We start from the raw sequence: 15645 nt of genomic DNA, 5'->3' as shown, positions 1-15645 counted from the left end.
CTTCAAGATGGAAAGGCAGACTGTTTCTAACCCATTGCTGAACTGCTCCTTGGAGTCAGGGAAAGGTATCTAGAAACTCCTATAATGGTCTTCACTCCGATGTGCTTTGAGCCTGCTGCTCCAGTGATCTTCAGTGATAAGGCTGGCTCACATACCTGTGGTTCCATGTGTGCAATAGACAGTTCTGTAATTTTAGAGCCTATTAACCACTAACTTACAAGTCTGTGGTGCTTGTATTTTGTGAATGCTTTGTGAGGCTGATAGCCTATTTTCTTGGTTTGCCTTTTCTTCTTGTTTCCCAGGTGACTGGCCTGGCTTTTCAAACTGTACTCTGAGATTGGTTTCTTTTCCATGCTTCATTAAGACAGAGCGTTTGTTACCCTCTCTTCAGACATTGCCTAAGTCTTTGCACAAGCACTTTTATCTTTTTCTATACATTTCCCAACATGTTGAGTGAGTAGAAATTTACAGATGGAGCTACTGATGTGCTTTCATGTAGAGCATATTTTCTTTTACAGCTGTATGTCTCATATTTTAATTTTCCTTTGCTGATACCAGCAGTTACTTTTATGCCTGGAAGACGAGCTGTTCCCACTCTCCTCCAGAGTTTCTCCCACTAACATTTCTTTGTAGGCTGGTTGGTGAGAAGAGCTGAAATATTACAGTGCTGCTACCTTCCAGAAAGACACTGAATTATTTAGTATCACCACTTCTACCTAAAATAATAGCTCATTTAACTCCAAGTTCAACAGTGGCCCTGCCTTCATCTGCTTAGGCACATTGCTGCTACAGAAAGCCCAGGAGCTGTCTGGAGAGGCTAAACATGGGCAGATTTGAAAAAAATCGTTAATGCTTATAAATAATAGTTACTCTAAGAAAGGTGGTTGAGTTTTATAGGCACAAAAATCTTGTGTTAAGAGTCTTGGCTGTGTTAATGGGCCCTTCTGCTGTGACTCTGTGTGAGATGGCAGCCACTGGCACATGCACTGAAGCATAGATGCCTGTGATAGCTGGACCAAGAGCACAAGGGGTATGAAATATTTGCATAATTAATTAGGAGTTAGAAATATATATGCTTAAATGCACATATTTATTACACGATTGTGGTATACACTGCATATATTTAGAAGCACACAAGTACGGAATTGAGTGGTGAAGTTAACATTCACTTCAGAAAACTCACAGATATACGAATCCAAATAGTTCTATTTGCTGCAGGAAAGATCTTAATCTTTAAATCAAGAGGAAGACAAATTTCCATTCACTTGTGTCACAGTGTCCAGAGATTCTGGGAAGATTAATAGGAGTGCTTGAATCATTTACTAGATTGAACTTATGGGTCTTTGTGTTTTGCAATGTAAGTCCTCAATTAGAGGGTTTATGCACTAATAATCAGTTCCAGGGAACTTAGTTGCCCATTAGAAAGTCTCTAGAAAAACAAGATGTTAGCATCAACCAAGTTCTTCCTATGTTAAAAACTGTAAAATACTGAATACGTAACTGGAGTAAACTGATCCAATTCGATTTAATTTGAGCTACATCAGTTTATTTCAGAAGAAATTTAGCCAATGAATGAATTAAAAATAAATTTTCAGAGGGGAAAAGAAATCCAACAAGACAAAACTGCAGAAAATATCCATGGGAGCTCTCTGGCTTAATTACATTGCTTTCTCTGAAGAATTAAAAAATTGATAATTATGTCCAATTTAAGTTTGGAGATTGACATTATTTGTTGATCAGTGCAAGCATTCCTTGAAAATTAAATTTAGAAATTTCTTTCCCAGTTATTTGCCTTTGAAAACCAAGAAAATAACAATCTTCCTAGTGTTCCCTCCAAAGGTGAGCAAAAGGAAATTAATTTTATTATAAGGTATTATTTATAAGGTATTATTATTAAAAATAATTGAATAGTAAAAGAATTGGATCATTTCTGAAATAAAGTTCTCATACAGCATTTTTAATGAGGTACCCATACTAGAGCACAATTTTCAAGCCCTTCATACTGAGAACAGTTTTATTCCTTGAGTGTCTGCACTGAAGTTAAAGTGAATTCTCAAAGAGAAAATCAGTGTCAGCATACACTAGATATAGCTCCAGTTACACTCCATGAACAGATACCATTAACTTCAGTGCAGGCTACAGAGAGCAAGGGCCTGCCTTTAGCTTTTTTCTTACATTTATATTTAAAAGTCTCGAAAATAGAATTTGAGTAGTTACACATCAAGGCTGCACATACCACACTGGAGAATGGGATTTTAGTGATATATGTTCTTCTTGCAGGAAAAGACAGTCTTTATCGTAAGTGTTAGAATTGTTCCCAGTCAAATGGAAAAGAGATTTTCTGCAAGATGGGAGAAAATGCAGTTGTGTAAGTGCGTAAGAAAGCAGGCCTGGATCTGAATCCAGATCTTACTTCTCCTGGATGTACAAATTTGTTCAGCCTTAATTCTTCATACTGTGAGGATTAAATTAAATCTTCATGGTCTTAGCCAAAGGTGTGTTCAAAAGCTAGTTTGCCCTCTGATTTTTATGGGTTGAACCATAGTGCTTCAATCCTTGATAAGCAGCTATGAATATCAGTGTTCCATTTAATATTTTATCTGTAACTGTCTTATATAGAAAATATTATGATGATTAACATGTATTGTTGTGGGAATAACCATGTAGCAACTTTTTTTTAAACTGATGAAACATGGTGCTCAAATTATTACTGAACTAACTTTCACACTAACTTAAAATGTGTTCTTATTTGTATATGATTAGGCCTTTTATACTTTGGAAGTCATAGTCATTCATTAAATACTGGTAGGTGATTTTGCCTTTTTTACCTATTTTTTGAGGGTAAAGTCAATGCCTGTTGTTTGAACTGGCTGGGTATTATCTGCTCCTTCCTTAGGAATAATACACAGGTTATCTTATCTGACCTGTGACCTAATGTCACAGTGACCCAGTGCCATGAAACTGAGGTATCACTCACCTCATATATTTTGTACTGAGATAAACTCATAGTGAGCTTCTTCCTGTCACCACAAACCTATCTGTTACTCTGGCACTAGAAAGGAGTGATCAAGACCCATTCTGTTCTTGCCGTGGCTCTGTGATATAAAGGAACATGTTACTAAGATGGAGGTCCATGAAACAAAACAAAACAAAACAAAATCATTAACCTGAGAATATTGACTTCTAAGAAAAAAATCAGTGTTTTCCCCTTCATTCTTGAAATTTTTTGCACATTTTGGGTGGGACCACAATATAACAATTTTGAGAAATCATTGTATATTTTTACAAGACTACACTTTGAAAATTAAAAAAAAACAATCAATCCAATTCTTTTCTTAGGAGAATCTGCAGTTTTGCATCGCAATGCACTTGGACTGATGCAAAAAAAAAAGAAAGCCTTGAGAATATTCTTTTTAAAACTCTTCCACCACTGACTTGGGCATTGTTCCTCCAGAGTGAGAAAGGCATCCCCATGCAGAGGGTCATGAGTTGTTTTCTGAAGTGGCAGTGGTTATTTTCTGTTTTGTGTGTTCCCAGTGCCTCCTGAAAAAGGGTTGTGATGCTGAGTCAGCTAAACCGGGTGTTCTCGCTCTGCTGCTTTCCACCCTGAGGCACACGGGGTGGTCTGGGCGCTCCTCACCTCCCTGCAGCAGTGCCCACACTTTATACAGCCATAGTTTGTCACAATAGCCATTACACAGGTTTATGTTTTATTATCTTCCCTCCAGAGAAGTTAGCACTCGTGGCCAGGCGTGCAGTTACCAGCAGCACCTCAGCCCACGGAGCAAGGCTTGGGCAGTGCAGGGCACGGAGCTCTCCATGTCCCGTCTGTGCCGTCAGCATTTCAGCCCTGGAGGGACTGAGCTGGACTCCTGACACGGCTAAATTTCAGGGCTACCCAATTTCCAGCCACACAGGAGCTAATCACTCTGTGACCATGAAGTCTAAGGGTTAAGATAAACTTATTAGTTATCTTCTAGTGTAATGGAATTACATGGCAAACACCAGTCCTCAAATATGACATGACTCAAACCTCAGATGCAAGCTGTCTAACATTTAACCCTACTGAATGACTTGGGAAACAGTATATCCTGGAAGGGGAGGGGAAACCCTGAAGCCACTGAATCAGTGTGCTGGCTGATGAGCCAATGATGAGAGCCACCATGGTGGACTGTCAGGCTTTAGAATGTGTTTTCCATATTTGAATACAAATAAAAACCTTTGAGCTTCTTAGTAAAACTAAGTTGTATCAAAACAATCTGTTTTCAGATTGAGAGTGTCAGAGTTAGATTCCACACTCCTCTTTTTAATTTCATTCTTTTATTTGGAAATGACAGGCAATGCACGCTTGGCCTTAGGAACAGTCCCACCAACTACTTCACAAAATGCACCAAAATGTGGCTTTATCTTAGCAGCATATATTAGCAAAAAGAAAATTCATCAAAATAAAATTCTACAGCTTTTCTATAAATCTAGACCAACAGTGTCTTTCAAACCACACATACATCAAAAGCTAGATAACTTATAAATAGCATTTCTTCCTGTTTTAGTTCTCAAACTTTACATCCAATTCCCACAGTTATCAGCCCCTTGGTGGTGTGCCAGCATCAAGCTGGGATAACCATGAAAAAAAACCAAAGCAATCTAATGAAAAAAAATCCCTTTGTGAATGTACTAGAATCAGCATATGGCAATTTAGCCCAACCTAGAACACATTCTTATTCATTAGATGATGTCTCTGGAGAGAATATCAAACATTATCTTGGAGGCTATGCCGCACTTACAAATGCTGAACGTTTGGAGGAAAAAATTCAAGGAGTGAATGCTAAAGATGAAATAGGTGTGAAGTTTCCTTTTAAAAATCTTTTGAAATGAGAAAAACTGAAGGCTAAAAAGCTCTTTTGCTAGCCAGCTGGTTATATCTGTTTTAACCTGCTCTGGTTGCTTGGGAGCTGTTTGGCTAATCTCTGCTTTGTCGCTGGGCTACGCATTAGCAGGATGGAAATGGCATCGCTGCACCATAATTCAGCAATGTGAACACAGAGCAAGGAGTGTGCAGAGCTATCGGTGGCAGTACAACAGCAGATAATAAGACTCTGTTACTCAAGCAGAATGTGTTATGTAAAGACAATTGCTGTGTAGAAGCAATAGCTCTAATCAGGTTAATTAGGCTGTATTCATGTTTCATTTATGGTGCAAGTGCCCAGTAAATTCAAAGCAGTCTACTTCCTCTTACTGCACTCCTTATATAGCCATCACATTCTCTGTAACACTCAACACCATATATTTTCTTCTTTAAAAGAAAAAATCCCAAGATATTTCCCACTGCTTTTTAACAATTCCTTTTCTTCACTGTTTGTGCCTAAAAGAAGAAAAAAAGGAAGAGATACAGGTTGTGTATAAAGCCACATGAAATTTTCTTCCTCTGCCGCCAAATTAAGCACTTGGAAATTGTCGAGGGCCTGTTTGATTGTGGATTATATATTTTTCTTGCGTTTTCTTGCTCACTAACATGGCCTGTTGAATGTTTCAGAAAAATCACATTGACTTTAAAAAGTGTGGCTCTTACCTTTCCTTCTTCTATCCATTTTCCTTAAAGTGATAGATCTCCTGCTTATTCCCTCAGAACTAGCTGGAATGATGTGTCTACTTTGAAGAAAGGATTAGAGCTCAGTGCTCTGACCCTCAAACTCTAGCTGTGTCTCCTCTCTACTTAATGCATTTACTCAATAGTTCCTTTAAAGTAGTAATGGGTACAACAAATCTGAGATCACTTTCTTTTCTTGCCCAAGAAAACAAGCCTGGGTAGAGAGGAGTTATTAAAATGAGAGAGTACATGCTGCAAATGAAGAGAAATTGGCAGCCTGCACCATCTTAATTATTATAGTTGTTATTTTAGCAATCAGGTATCCACATGCTGATTGTAAGCTTAGATTCAGTATACTTCATTAGAAAAAATAAATGCAGTATTTTCAGTACCCATTTAGAACAAATTTATTCATGTTACATCTTAATTATAAAACCTTTTACTGAACTTGAAAAATGCTATAGTTCTATTTTAATATGTATGTGTCCCTCACACAGTATTTCAATGAACTATTAATAACAATGTTTAAATAAATATCCTTTCTCATACAGTTCTCTATATAATAAAAACTTTATCTTATACATTCTACCCTGTGGAATGGAGCTTGTTGAGCTCAATATGGTGGCACAATATTACTGCAGAGGTCAAGGTGTGGCATTGATGAGCAGTGTCATAAAAGCAGGGTGATCGAAGCAGGAGTTTTGCATGTTATCACTTACAGTATTTACTTTGCTGCTGTGCATTTACTTCCATTGTGGCTACAAAAAATGTAACTGTTTGTAAGGAATTTCTGACTGCATCTAACAGCATCAAGGTGTGCTGCTGAATTTCACACGGCTCGCAAACATGGTGTATCTTGACATAGCTCATAGGACTTAGCACCCTAGCCGAAAACATCAAGAAAAATCTGTGTGCACTTAATTTTTCACCTCCTGAGCTCACACTGAACCAAAAATGCAACTATTAATCTCTTTTAATGGTTCATATGTCTACTACATCTTTAAATATTTTACTAGACAGATTCCATTTCAGGGAAGGTCTGACTAGCCATACAGTTCTGTATCACTCCCTTCTTGAAGAAAAACTGTGATATTAAAATCCTCAAGATTTCGGGAGGTCTCTGTAGTGAAGGAGTCTGAGCAAGGGAGCCCTCATTTGACTCCTGGTGGAGCAATGATGATGATGATGGTGATGAGTAGGGGGACCATGCAACTGCACCCCTGACTCCAGCTCAGGTGCCCTGGCACCACAACAATGAACTTCATTATTCCTCAGTCAGGTGGTATCACTCCAAGTAAATGAAGCAATAATGTGAAGGACTGGGGCCTGCAGTAAATGTGTCTTCAGGCCTGAAAGTGAAGACCTCAGGACCTGGATTTAGGTTTCACCTTTCTCCTTCCTGATGAATAGCACCAGCAGAGACCTCTTAGTTCCCCTCCTGGAGGATAAAGTCTGGCTGCCTTAGTGCGGTGTGTACCATGTTGCACCTTCCAGAGCCTCAGAGAAATAGCAGGTATGCATTCCTGAGCACTCCTTCCTGCCTCCTCAGTAACCTTTGAATGCAGGTGGCTTTTTACATGATATTTAATTTATCTTTTGAACAAAAGACAAGCTTAAATTCAAAGTAAATGTTAAATACTTGCACTAAAGTACTTATAACTGAAGTTAGGGAGCAAACTCCCTCCTGACATAGTTTTGCTAAGGATTGATCTAAATGTTATTGCTATGAGTGGGAAATTCTGGATATATTTCCCCAAGAGTGACAGCAGCAAAAGCCTCATGAGAAAACCTACTGAGAAGCTCCCAGTGCTCCCAGCTCACTGAGGTCCTGCTGGAAATGTAATTCACTTCTTATTAGATTCTCCTTATAAGCAAAGAGATTAATTTCCCTCCTGTTTTCATGGTATAAACATTCACTATTAGCCACAGGCTAATGTGATGGTCATACTGACAAGTTTTGTCTTTCCAGGTGTGGGTAATAAGATATGCTTGCAAAGACAGACATGGTAGATACCACAGAGAAGCAGTTTCTCATGGCATGCCTTCAAGCTGTAAAGTGTCTCAAGCCAAAATCTGTAAAATCAAGCACAAATTCTCCTCTCAAAGTAGAGTTTCAATGTGAGCAAGGTTTTTCTCCAAAGCAGTGACCCTTATGAAGAGTAAAATATCAGGAGATAGAAGATATGACTGGAAGAAAGCTAAATTATTTCAGTTATGATGGAGGAATTATATTTGCATAATTAAAATTTTAGGGGGTTTTTACTGTATAAATAAAATGTACAGAGATGGCGGAAAATAGCAAGCAGGTTGTTTGGAAAATTAAATCTCTCTTCCAGCATATTCCTCTCAAGGTGTCCTGCTAAATTTCAGAGGGCTCACAAACATGGTGAACTATGTAAAAAGTAAAGTAGCTGAAATCATGAGGTGATTTGAAGCCATCAGCATTGATGACCTCAGAAATGTTTATTTTTTGATTGATCAATATGCATTCTAGAATACACTTATTTGTCAAACTTACGTGCCAAAAGAAACATGTGATATCACATGCCTTTATAAAAGAGAAACCCATCACATTCACCTTTACTTTATTCCCATCATGAGGGGCTTGATATTAGCCCTGGTTTTAACCCTAGGGGGTAAGTATCCAACTTACCTGCTTTGATGAATCTAAAATTGTATATTCAGGAAAAGGTTTCAGAATCTAAATATAGTTCACTTACAGACATGAACTTTAACATGTTGTAGAAAAAAATATTTTATTACTTCTCTTGTTGTTTAAAGAAAAGAAAAGGTATTTGATTGGTGCTGAAATAGAAGTAAGGTTAATTAGAAAGGGTTATGCTATATGGGCAAGATGAGATATAGCTTTTTATACTACAATACACTAACATTTTGGGGTTGTTTTTTTTCATTTCATTCCTCTGTTTTTTCTTCTCTTTCAGGAAGCCAGCATCTTAATTACCGTAAGTAATTTTCCTATCAGCTAATATAATTATAATGAGTGAAATTAAAAATAGAATCTGAAAAGTGTATCAATGTTTAACATAGTTTTACAACAGCTAATTTTGTTCAGGTGCAGTGCAAAAATGAACAAATTTGTCTTTTTTTGTTCCATACATTCTAATGCAGGTACTTTAATACGTTCTGTACATCCTGTATAATATTTTATGGGAACTATTTCTTTGCAGAACCTGATCTCAGTGAAAACAAGGTTTATACATTTGATTATGAAACCACACTTCTCAGTGGACTTCCAGAGAAAGGACTTGCAAGAGCTGGAATAAGAATAAAATGTAAAGTGGAAATTAGTGGTATTGGGCCAAAACTTTGTCTTATTAGGGTAAGAAAATGTATTCAATTTGAAAGGTAAAATTCTCATTATGTATTCAGTTTGAAAGGTAAAATTCTCATCATACGTACTTTCTTTTTTAAGCTTTTGTGAAGTAATTAGGTTTCATCATGTATTGTGCTTACTCAGGGATAATGTAACTAACAGAGTTATTTTTTATACAGTGTCCTAAATTCTATTTGCACTTTGCAAGGTAATTCTCAGTTCAAGCCAACCTTGGGCTTGAAGGATTTTTTCTGCTTTGTGGTCAGGGAGACAATGGAATGTAATTTGAAATGCACAATAATTTATTACTGGATCAATCCAATTGTTTCTAACTGTACAACCTAGAATTATTTAATCAACTGATTTCATAACCAGCAGACAAAAGGCAATAAAACATGCAACAGTTGTTGCATGGGATTCAATATTTAGCATAATTAATGTCATCCTTGTTTTTTCTGAGGGGCCTGAGTGACATACTTTGTCATCTTCAATTGTATATTTTTGCTGCTTGCTGAGTAATTACTGAGAGTTTTGATTATGTGAAATACACTTTTGCCCTTAACAGGAGCCTATAGCCACTTATAATGAGTGTATAGAAATGCACACCTCAATTGCTTCACACAAACTCCACTTAGTCTTGTGTATACAGGGAAGAAAAATTATATTTTTAAAATCTTTAATTTGGCATATTGAACACTTTAGATTAAAAAGACTGGTGCCTGTCCGATAAATGCTTGTAAATGTTGTAGCCTTCCAGCCTGAGTTAACCTGCTGTTACTAGGTATTTTTGTAAGTTCAAATTATAATAGATCTAGATGGGAAACATTGCTTTTCCATGACATTTGTAAGGGGATGGATTTCAAAACAAAAACAAACAAACAAAACAAAAAACAAAAACAAAACAAAAAAAAAAAAAAAACAAAAAAAAAAAAAAAAAACAACAACAACACACAACAACCAAGGAAATAAGAGTCACACATCTGCAGTGGTGAGTAGAAAGCTTCCCTGGCAGAAGCAGTCTTATCCTTATCCCTGATCCTCCTTCATTCCTGCCTAAACTGCTCTAGGTGTGCCAGGATGTCTTCACCAAAAATTGTCTCCTCTTCTCTAAAACTTTCTAATGTAGCTTTACTGGTGTCATTGTATTTGTGAAAAGTTTCCATTTCAGAAATAATTTCAGGCAAGAAAAGGAAAAAAAAAATATAACTTTTGGGGCAAGTTCTAAGCTAAAGGTAATAGCACATTTATTCCCTTCTTCTGTGGGAAAAGTTTATTTTGCTGCTGTTATATTTAAATTAGACAGTTTGGAGGGATGGTTCAGGGAATTAAACTTTCATCTGCAGCCTACTAGTTCACATTCAGCCCAAACAAAAAGCTGTGTTCCCTGGGCAGTTTCCAGCTGACAATTTTTTCATCACAAACCTACAAGTAAGAATTGCCAGCTGTGTTCAAAACCAAGCAGACAGCCTAAGTCCTGCCTGGGCCCCAAGGGCTGGGGAAAACTACCTCGCCCTGACCCTGCAGAGCAGTCCCAAACCTGCCTGTATGCAATATGCCAGAAGCATGTCCAAGAGGCAGCATGAGGGATTTACTCTCTAACAGCCTTCCCTGTAAGCTTCAGTTGCTGGGGATGGCAGTAATCTCCACCGACAATAACAAAAATAAATATGAAAGTGCAGTCTCCTGTGATTTGCTGTATGAGGATTTAGTTTGTGTGGCTTTTTGAGAAATTAATCCGTGTCTTGCACCACATCGCCAGCCTGAGGTGTCAGAGAAAAGTCTCTTTAAGTTGTCAAAATATATAGAAGGAAAGGATCCTCTCAGAAACTAAGCTAAACATGCCCGTTCCCATGGGGTAGAATTTATTCAAGTTATGCGTAGTTTAGCACAACTTTCTACTTGTTCGGATGTGCCCCAGGTTGAGGCTGGAGCGTGAAGTGCAGAGTGGGGTTAGAGCCAGCGCCTCAGCCTTTGGTTCCACAGCAAAACATGTAGAGGAGGACAATTTCTGTAATCTGCTGTCCACTGCTCAAACTAATTCTGCATGTCTGGCTGGCCTAGAGGCCATGTGTTTGTTTCAGATTGTTGCCTGCGCTCTGTGACCTCAGTGAGGGAAATGACGGAGTTCACAACAGGAGTTAATGATGCTTTATGCAACATTAACTTTCTCCTGCAATTTCCTGCAGATCTTCCATACTACTTTCAGGCAGCAACCTGCTTCATGTGGCTCTTCTCTGGCTCATTTCTTTGCACAAGTCAACCTTTGGCAATATGGATTGTCTATGAAATAGAACGGAGTGCAGTGGCTGCGGAAATATCAGCCATTTGCAGTGCTCTCTTTCCTTTTATATACGGAAATATGTGTATTGACACTAGTAATGCTAAATGACAACTTCTAAGTTGCCCCTTTGAAGAGGCTTTGTGTTATTTAAGAGTGTATTTTTGATGTGATTAAAGCTCTAGATGCTTATGTGTATTGAAAAAAAAAAAAGTTAACCGGGGGGAAAAATCTTAAAGAGGGATTTTATTCCCCCTTTGTTCTAGATCCACTCGATCGAAGCTGCAGAGTACAATGGTGCCTGGCCCACGAGTTCATTCTCTCGATCACTGAAACTGACCCAGGTCCTGACTGGGCAGCTCAGTATCCCCATCAAGTTTGAGTACAGCAGTGGCCACGTTGGAAACATTTTGGCTCCTGATTCTGTCTCGGATGATGCTCTGAACATTTACAGAGGGATTATGAATGTGCTGGAGCTGAGCATAAAGAAGACACAGAATTCATACAGTTTACAGGAGGTGAGTTGTGGGTTTGGCCATGGTGGTGCCTTTGTAAATAAACTTTCGCGTCAGAGTATTCTACTGCATTTTCTGAATTCATCCTTGACATAAACTTCACTTACAAGGAAGACCTAAGCTTGGGAAATCATGATTAAGTTTCTTATGGGACAACTTTTGGTGGAGATGTAGTTAAACAGGACAACAGAAGGGCATATTTTTAAACTGGTTGATGAAAGTATTTCAGAAAATACATTTGCAGAATTAATCCCTTAGAAAATCTGGCTTGTGATTCTAGAGAAAATAAACTGTGAAAGATGAAGCCTACATAAAACGCGAACGCTGTATAAAACAACCTTAACAATACAGTTTAATATTAAAGTCAAAATAACAGTAATTTGACTCTTTCCACCAATCATATATACTTTAATCTCCTCTAGCTCCTTTTTTAGGAAGAAAATAGTATATATGTCATAACATTACTGTAACAGCTTTGACAGTTGCAGCTGATGCTCTGTTGGAATTTCCAGTTTTTCAAGTTTTAATATATTAGTTAAGGTCAATCATCTGATATTACTATTCACCACAGAAATTGCAATGTGTTTAGTTTTTGTGAAACCATATTTACATTGATTAGACTACATTCAATTCAGAGATCAGCAAAAACCTTGAATTTATTATATTTTCATGCTATTTTTATTGAAAATAGACCAGAGTAACTATAATTTTTTAAAATTTATTTTTATGTAAGTAGAGTTGTTTCTGGGAAAGGAGCTAGATGATTTAATTTTCTTCACTCTGTTTCCTGCACATAAAAATCTGGGTGGTGTTGTTGGATATTCTGCAGCACTGTTTTCTCCTATCTACTTTTACACCTTAATTCTTTCAAATTCAGTTAGCAATATGTTCTACTCTCACTGCTAGGTGATAGATGTGACTTCACCTCCTAGAATAATTTCCACGTTTTCTTTGCTTTTCTCAGAGAGCAACTGATTAATGAGCTTTGGCACCCTTGCTTGACAATCTTGAATCACTCTGCAAAGGAAGATAAACATTATTAGTCCCAAAATCTGAGCTGCAGAGAGGTTTAAAGGACTTATCTGGGAAAGTGTATACATCCCATCCTGTGGGTTCAGGCTAAGGGTATCTGAGCTAGCCATAAACTGCACATGGCCATAAAGTCCAGCTAGGCAGGAGTCTACTTCATCCCACTGAATTCTCTGGGCAGTTCCCATTTAAAATCTGGATGTCTCTACTGCGCCCTGCAGTGTGCAGAAACCCATACCTGTATTTGCAGAGTACAAGACTTCCAGAAATCTTGGGCAATTCCTGTTTCTAGCCTTTACCAAAGGCACAGTGTCTCAGTGAATTCAGTTAAGCTGAAGATGAAGTGGGTATATCTTGCTTCCTAAACACCACATGACCATTTCACTGCTCTCACATAGCCCAGAGCTGGTCCCTGCACCAGCTCTGCTATAAATAACAATAATAAAAAAATCAGGAAAATAACTCTCCCTCCTAAAATACAATCAAGCATTTTGACTCTACAAAAATCTCACCAACTGTGAAGACTTGAAAGCTCTTATAAATGTATATACTCAAAATATTATTGAAGAGCTCAGCTAAAACTGTGAACTCAAGAAGACCCACAATCAAAACTCTGTTATACTGAAATTCTTTTAAATTATTGCTAGTCATTCATATTGTGACAGATCACCTGATATGGCAAGGTCTGTTCCATGGGCATTTGTAAACTGTCTGTAAAAGCAAGTTTTAAGGACAGAATGTCATCTCCAACCTAGAAATACTTTGCTGTTAAGATTTCATTCTGACAGATCAAATTATTTTGACACTTTATTAATAATCCCTCAAATCCTATTTCATAATCAACAACTCTAACTGAAAATTGTTACTCCCCTTTCCTGAAGCTCCCAGTGAAACTTTGGGGAGATAGTTCTCTGGCTGTAACTGATTTGGCTTACTGAAAACCCGTACATGTAAAAAAGAGATGAAGGTAATGATCATCGCAATTTTGCTTCTGAAGAGTATAAGGAAAAATAAAGCATTCACTTCCATTAGTAATTTTGAAAATGCAGAATTAAACAGGAAATTTCAGGTGGTGAAGTGAAGCTTTGCATAATAGTGAACTTCTCTGATCCTGTTCTCACTTTTGCCAGGCTGGGATTGGAGGTATTTGTAACACAACATATGCAATTCAGGAAAACAAGAGAGCAAACCTAGTCTATGTGACCAAATCCAAGGACCTGAACAGCTGTGAAGAGAAAGTTCAAATTGTCACAGGTTCAGCATACACTCATCCATGCAAGACCTGCCAGCAGGTAAATCAGAGTGGTATTACATATATGTATTTTATATTCTTATGCAGAACACCATTTGATATCCACACAATCTCTTCATTGAAAATACTGAAAATGAAGCAAGAATCAGATCTGCTGTATCCAGTTGTCAATATTTTCTTTCTGTATGAAAATGATCCCACAGAGAAGCAGAGGTCTGGGCTGCACTCCGTCATGTACTGCAAGCGCACATGAGCTAGCTCAAACTAGCTCGCTTGGAAAATATTAATTATCAGCACGAGTTAATTCACCTACTCTGTTGAGTAAAAAAAGTAGTCATGATGTCCATAATGCTGCAGTTTATTATAATCCTATCTTTGAAATAAAAAGTTGAGTGGTTTATGCAGCTTCTCTCCTCAGAAAATGTGTCTGCTTCTCAAGGGAATTGCCAATTACTTAGATTTGAGAAAAGGAAAAAGCAGCTAACACTTCTCAGCGGTAAAAATAATCGAGACGGGCAGTGTGCCTGACCTCTCCCATGGAAGTGAGTGCACAGAATTCACACTGATTGCTCTTATGGCCAGTGAACAAAACAGCCCTGGAAAATAAATGGGTTGAAGTGGGTGATGTAATAGCCTCTAGTCACAGAATTTCAAAGCTCAATGACTTTTTATTTTCTTTGTTTCATTGCTTTTTATATTATTAAGAGGAACGAGAATTCCCGTGCAACCGCTACTTACAATTATAAAATTAAATATATGCGTAGTGAAGCTGTAATTACACAAGCTGACATCGAGGAAATCCACCAGTTTTCACCCTTCAATGAGATAACAGGAGGAAACGCTATCGTAGAAGCAAGGTACTGTACATACTCCTTTAATTCAGCAACTCAGTAATCCAAGTGAAGGTCCATAAGTGAAATAAATCCTTTACTTCCGCAGCCTATTGTTTGCCAGTATTTAATTATATAAAATACCAAACAGCTCATAAAAACAGTCTTCACTGTTAGTTGTAAATCTGAAACATGCACATCGGTATCCAAATTTTGTTAGCTAAACTTGGCAGGAGTTGACTATTTTATTTCTCCAGGGATATTTGATTTATGCCATAAAAGCCAAAACAAATGTGATTCCATCTGAGAAACTGTGAACTAATATATTTGAAGTAAAATGATTTGAAAGACAGTTACTCAGGAAAGAGAGCTCCCTGGAAAATAATAATGTCGTAAGAGATCCGTGGAGACTAGTTCAGAGGAAACCTAGATAGGACTCTGGATTCCTAAATACTATGGGCATGCAAATCTCCATCAAAGCTGTTTCTTGATAGGAAATCGGGTTTTATTGCAAAACAATTGGGCACAAGGTATGTTAAATGCTTTGCTTTTTCACAGAAAATTTTGCATATTTCTTAAAGAAATTGGGGTCAAGACAAGAATATGATTGTCTATGAAACTGTGCCCCAAGTTCAAGCACTCAAACTTTCAGTATTTGAATTTTTTTCATCTATCAAATTCATTGAGTAAAAAAAAATACACTTACTCATTTAATTATGGACTCTGTAAATAGGAGTGCCCTGCTGAAGGGAGAGGCTTTGCATAAATTTCACAGTGCTTAAGGCATTCTTTGTTCCCATTCTACAGCTGCTGTAAACTT

At 37.6% G+C, this 15645-nt stretch overlaps 1 protein-coding gene across 1 annotated transcript in view; it reads left to right on the top strand.

The window, feature by feature from the left end:
- LOC120756645 (vitellogenin-1-like) overlaps positions 1–15645 on the top strand; it is a 65212-nt gene that overhangs the window by 13146 nt on the left and 36421 nt on the right. The window contains 6 exon segments of the mRNA XM_058421756.1: positions 7082–7100; positions 8530–8550; positions 8776–8927; positions 11466–11717; positions 13874–14035; positions 14701–14852. Of these exon segments, the coding sequence (XP_058277739.1) occupies positions 7082–7100; positions 8530–8550; positions 8776–8927; positions 11466–11717; positions 13874–14035; positions 14701–14852 (758 nt within the window).

The sequence above is a fragment of the Hirundo rustica genome, chromosome 9 (genome assembly GCF_015227805.2).
Source record: "Hirundo rustica isolate bHirRus1 chromosome 9, bHirRus1.pri.v3, whole genome shotgun sequence".
Taxonomy (NCBI): Eukaryota; Metazoa; Chordata; class Aves; order Passeriformes; family Hirundinidae; genus Hirundo; species Hirundo rustica.
This window is presented reverse-complemented; position numbering and strand designations above follow the sequence as displayed.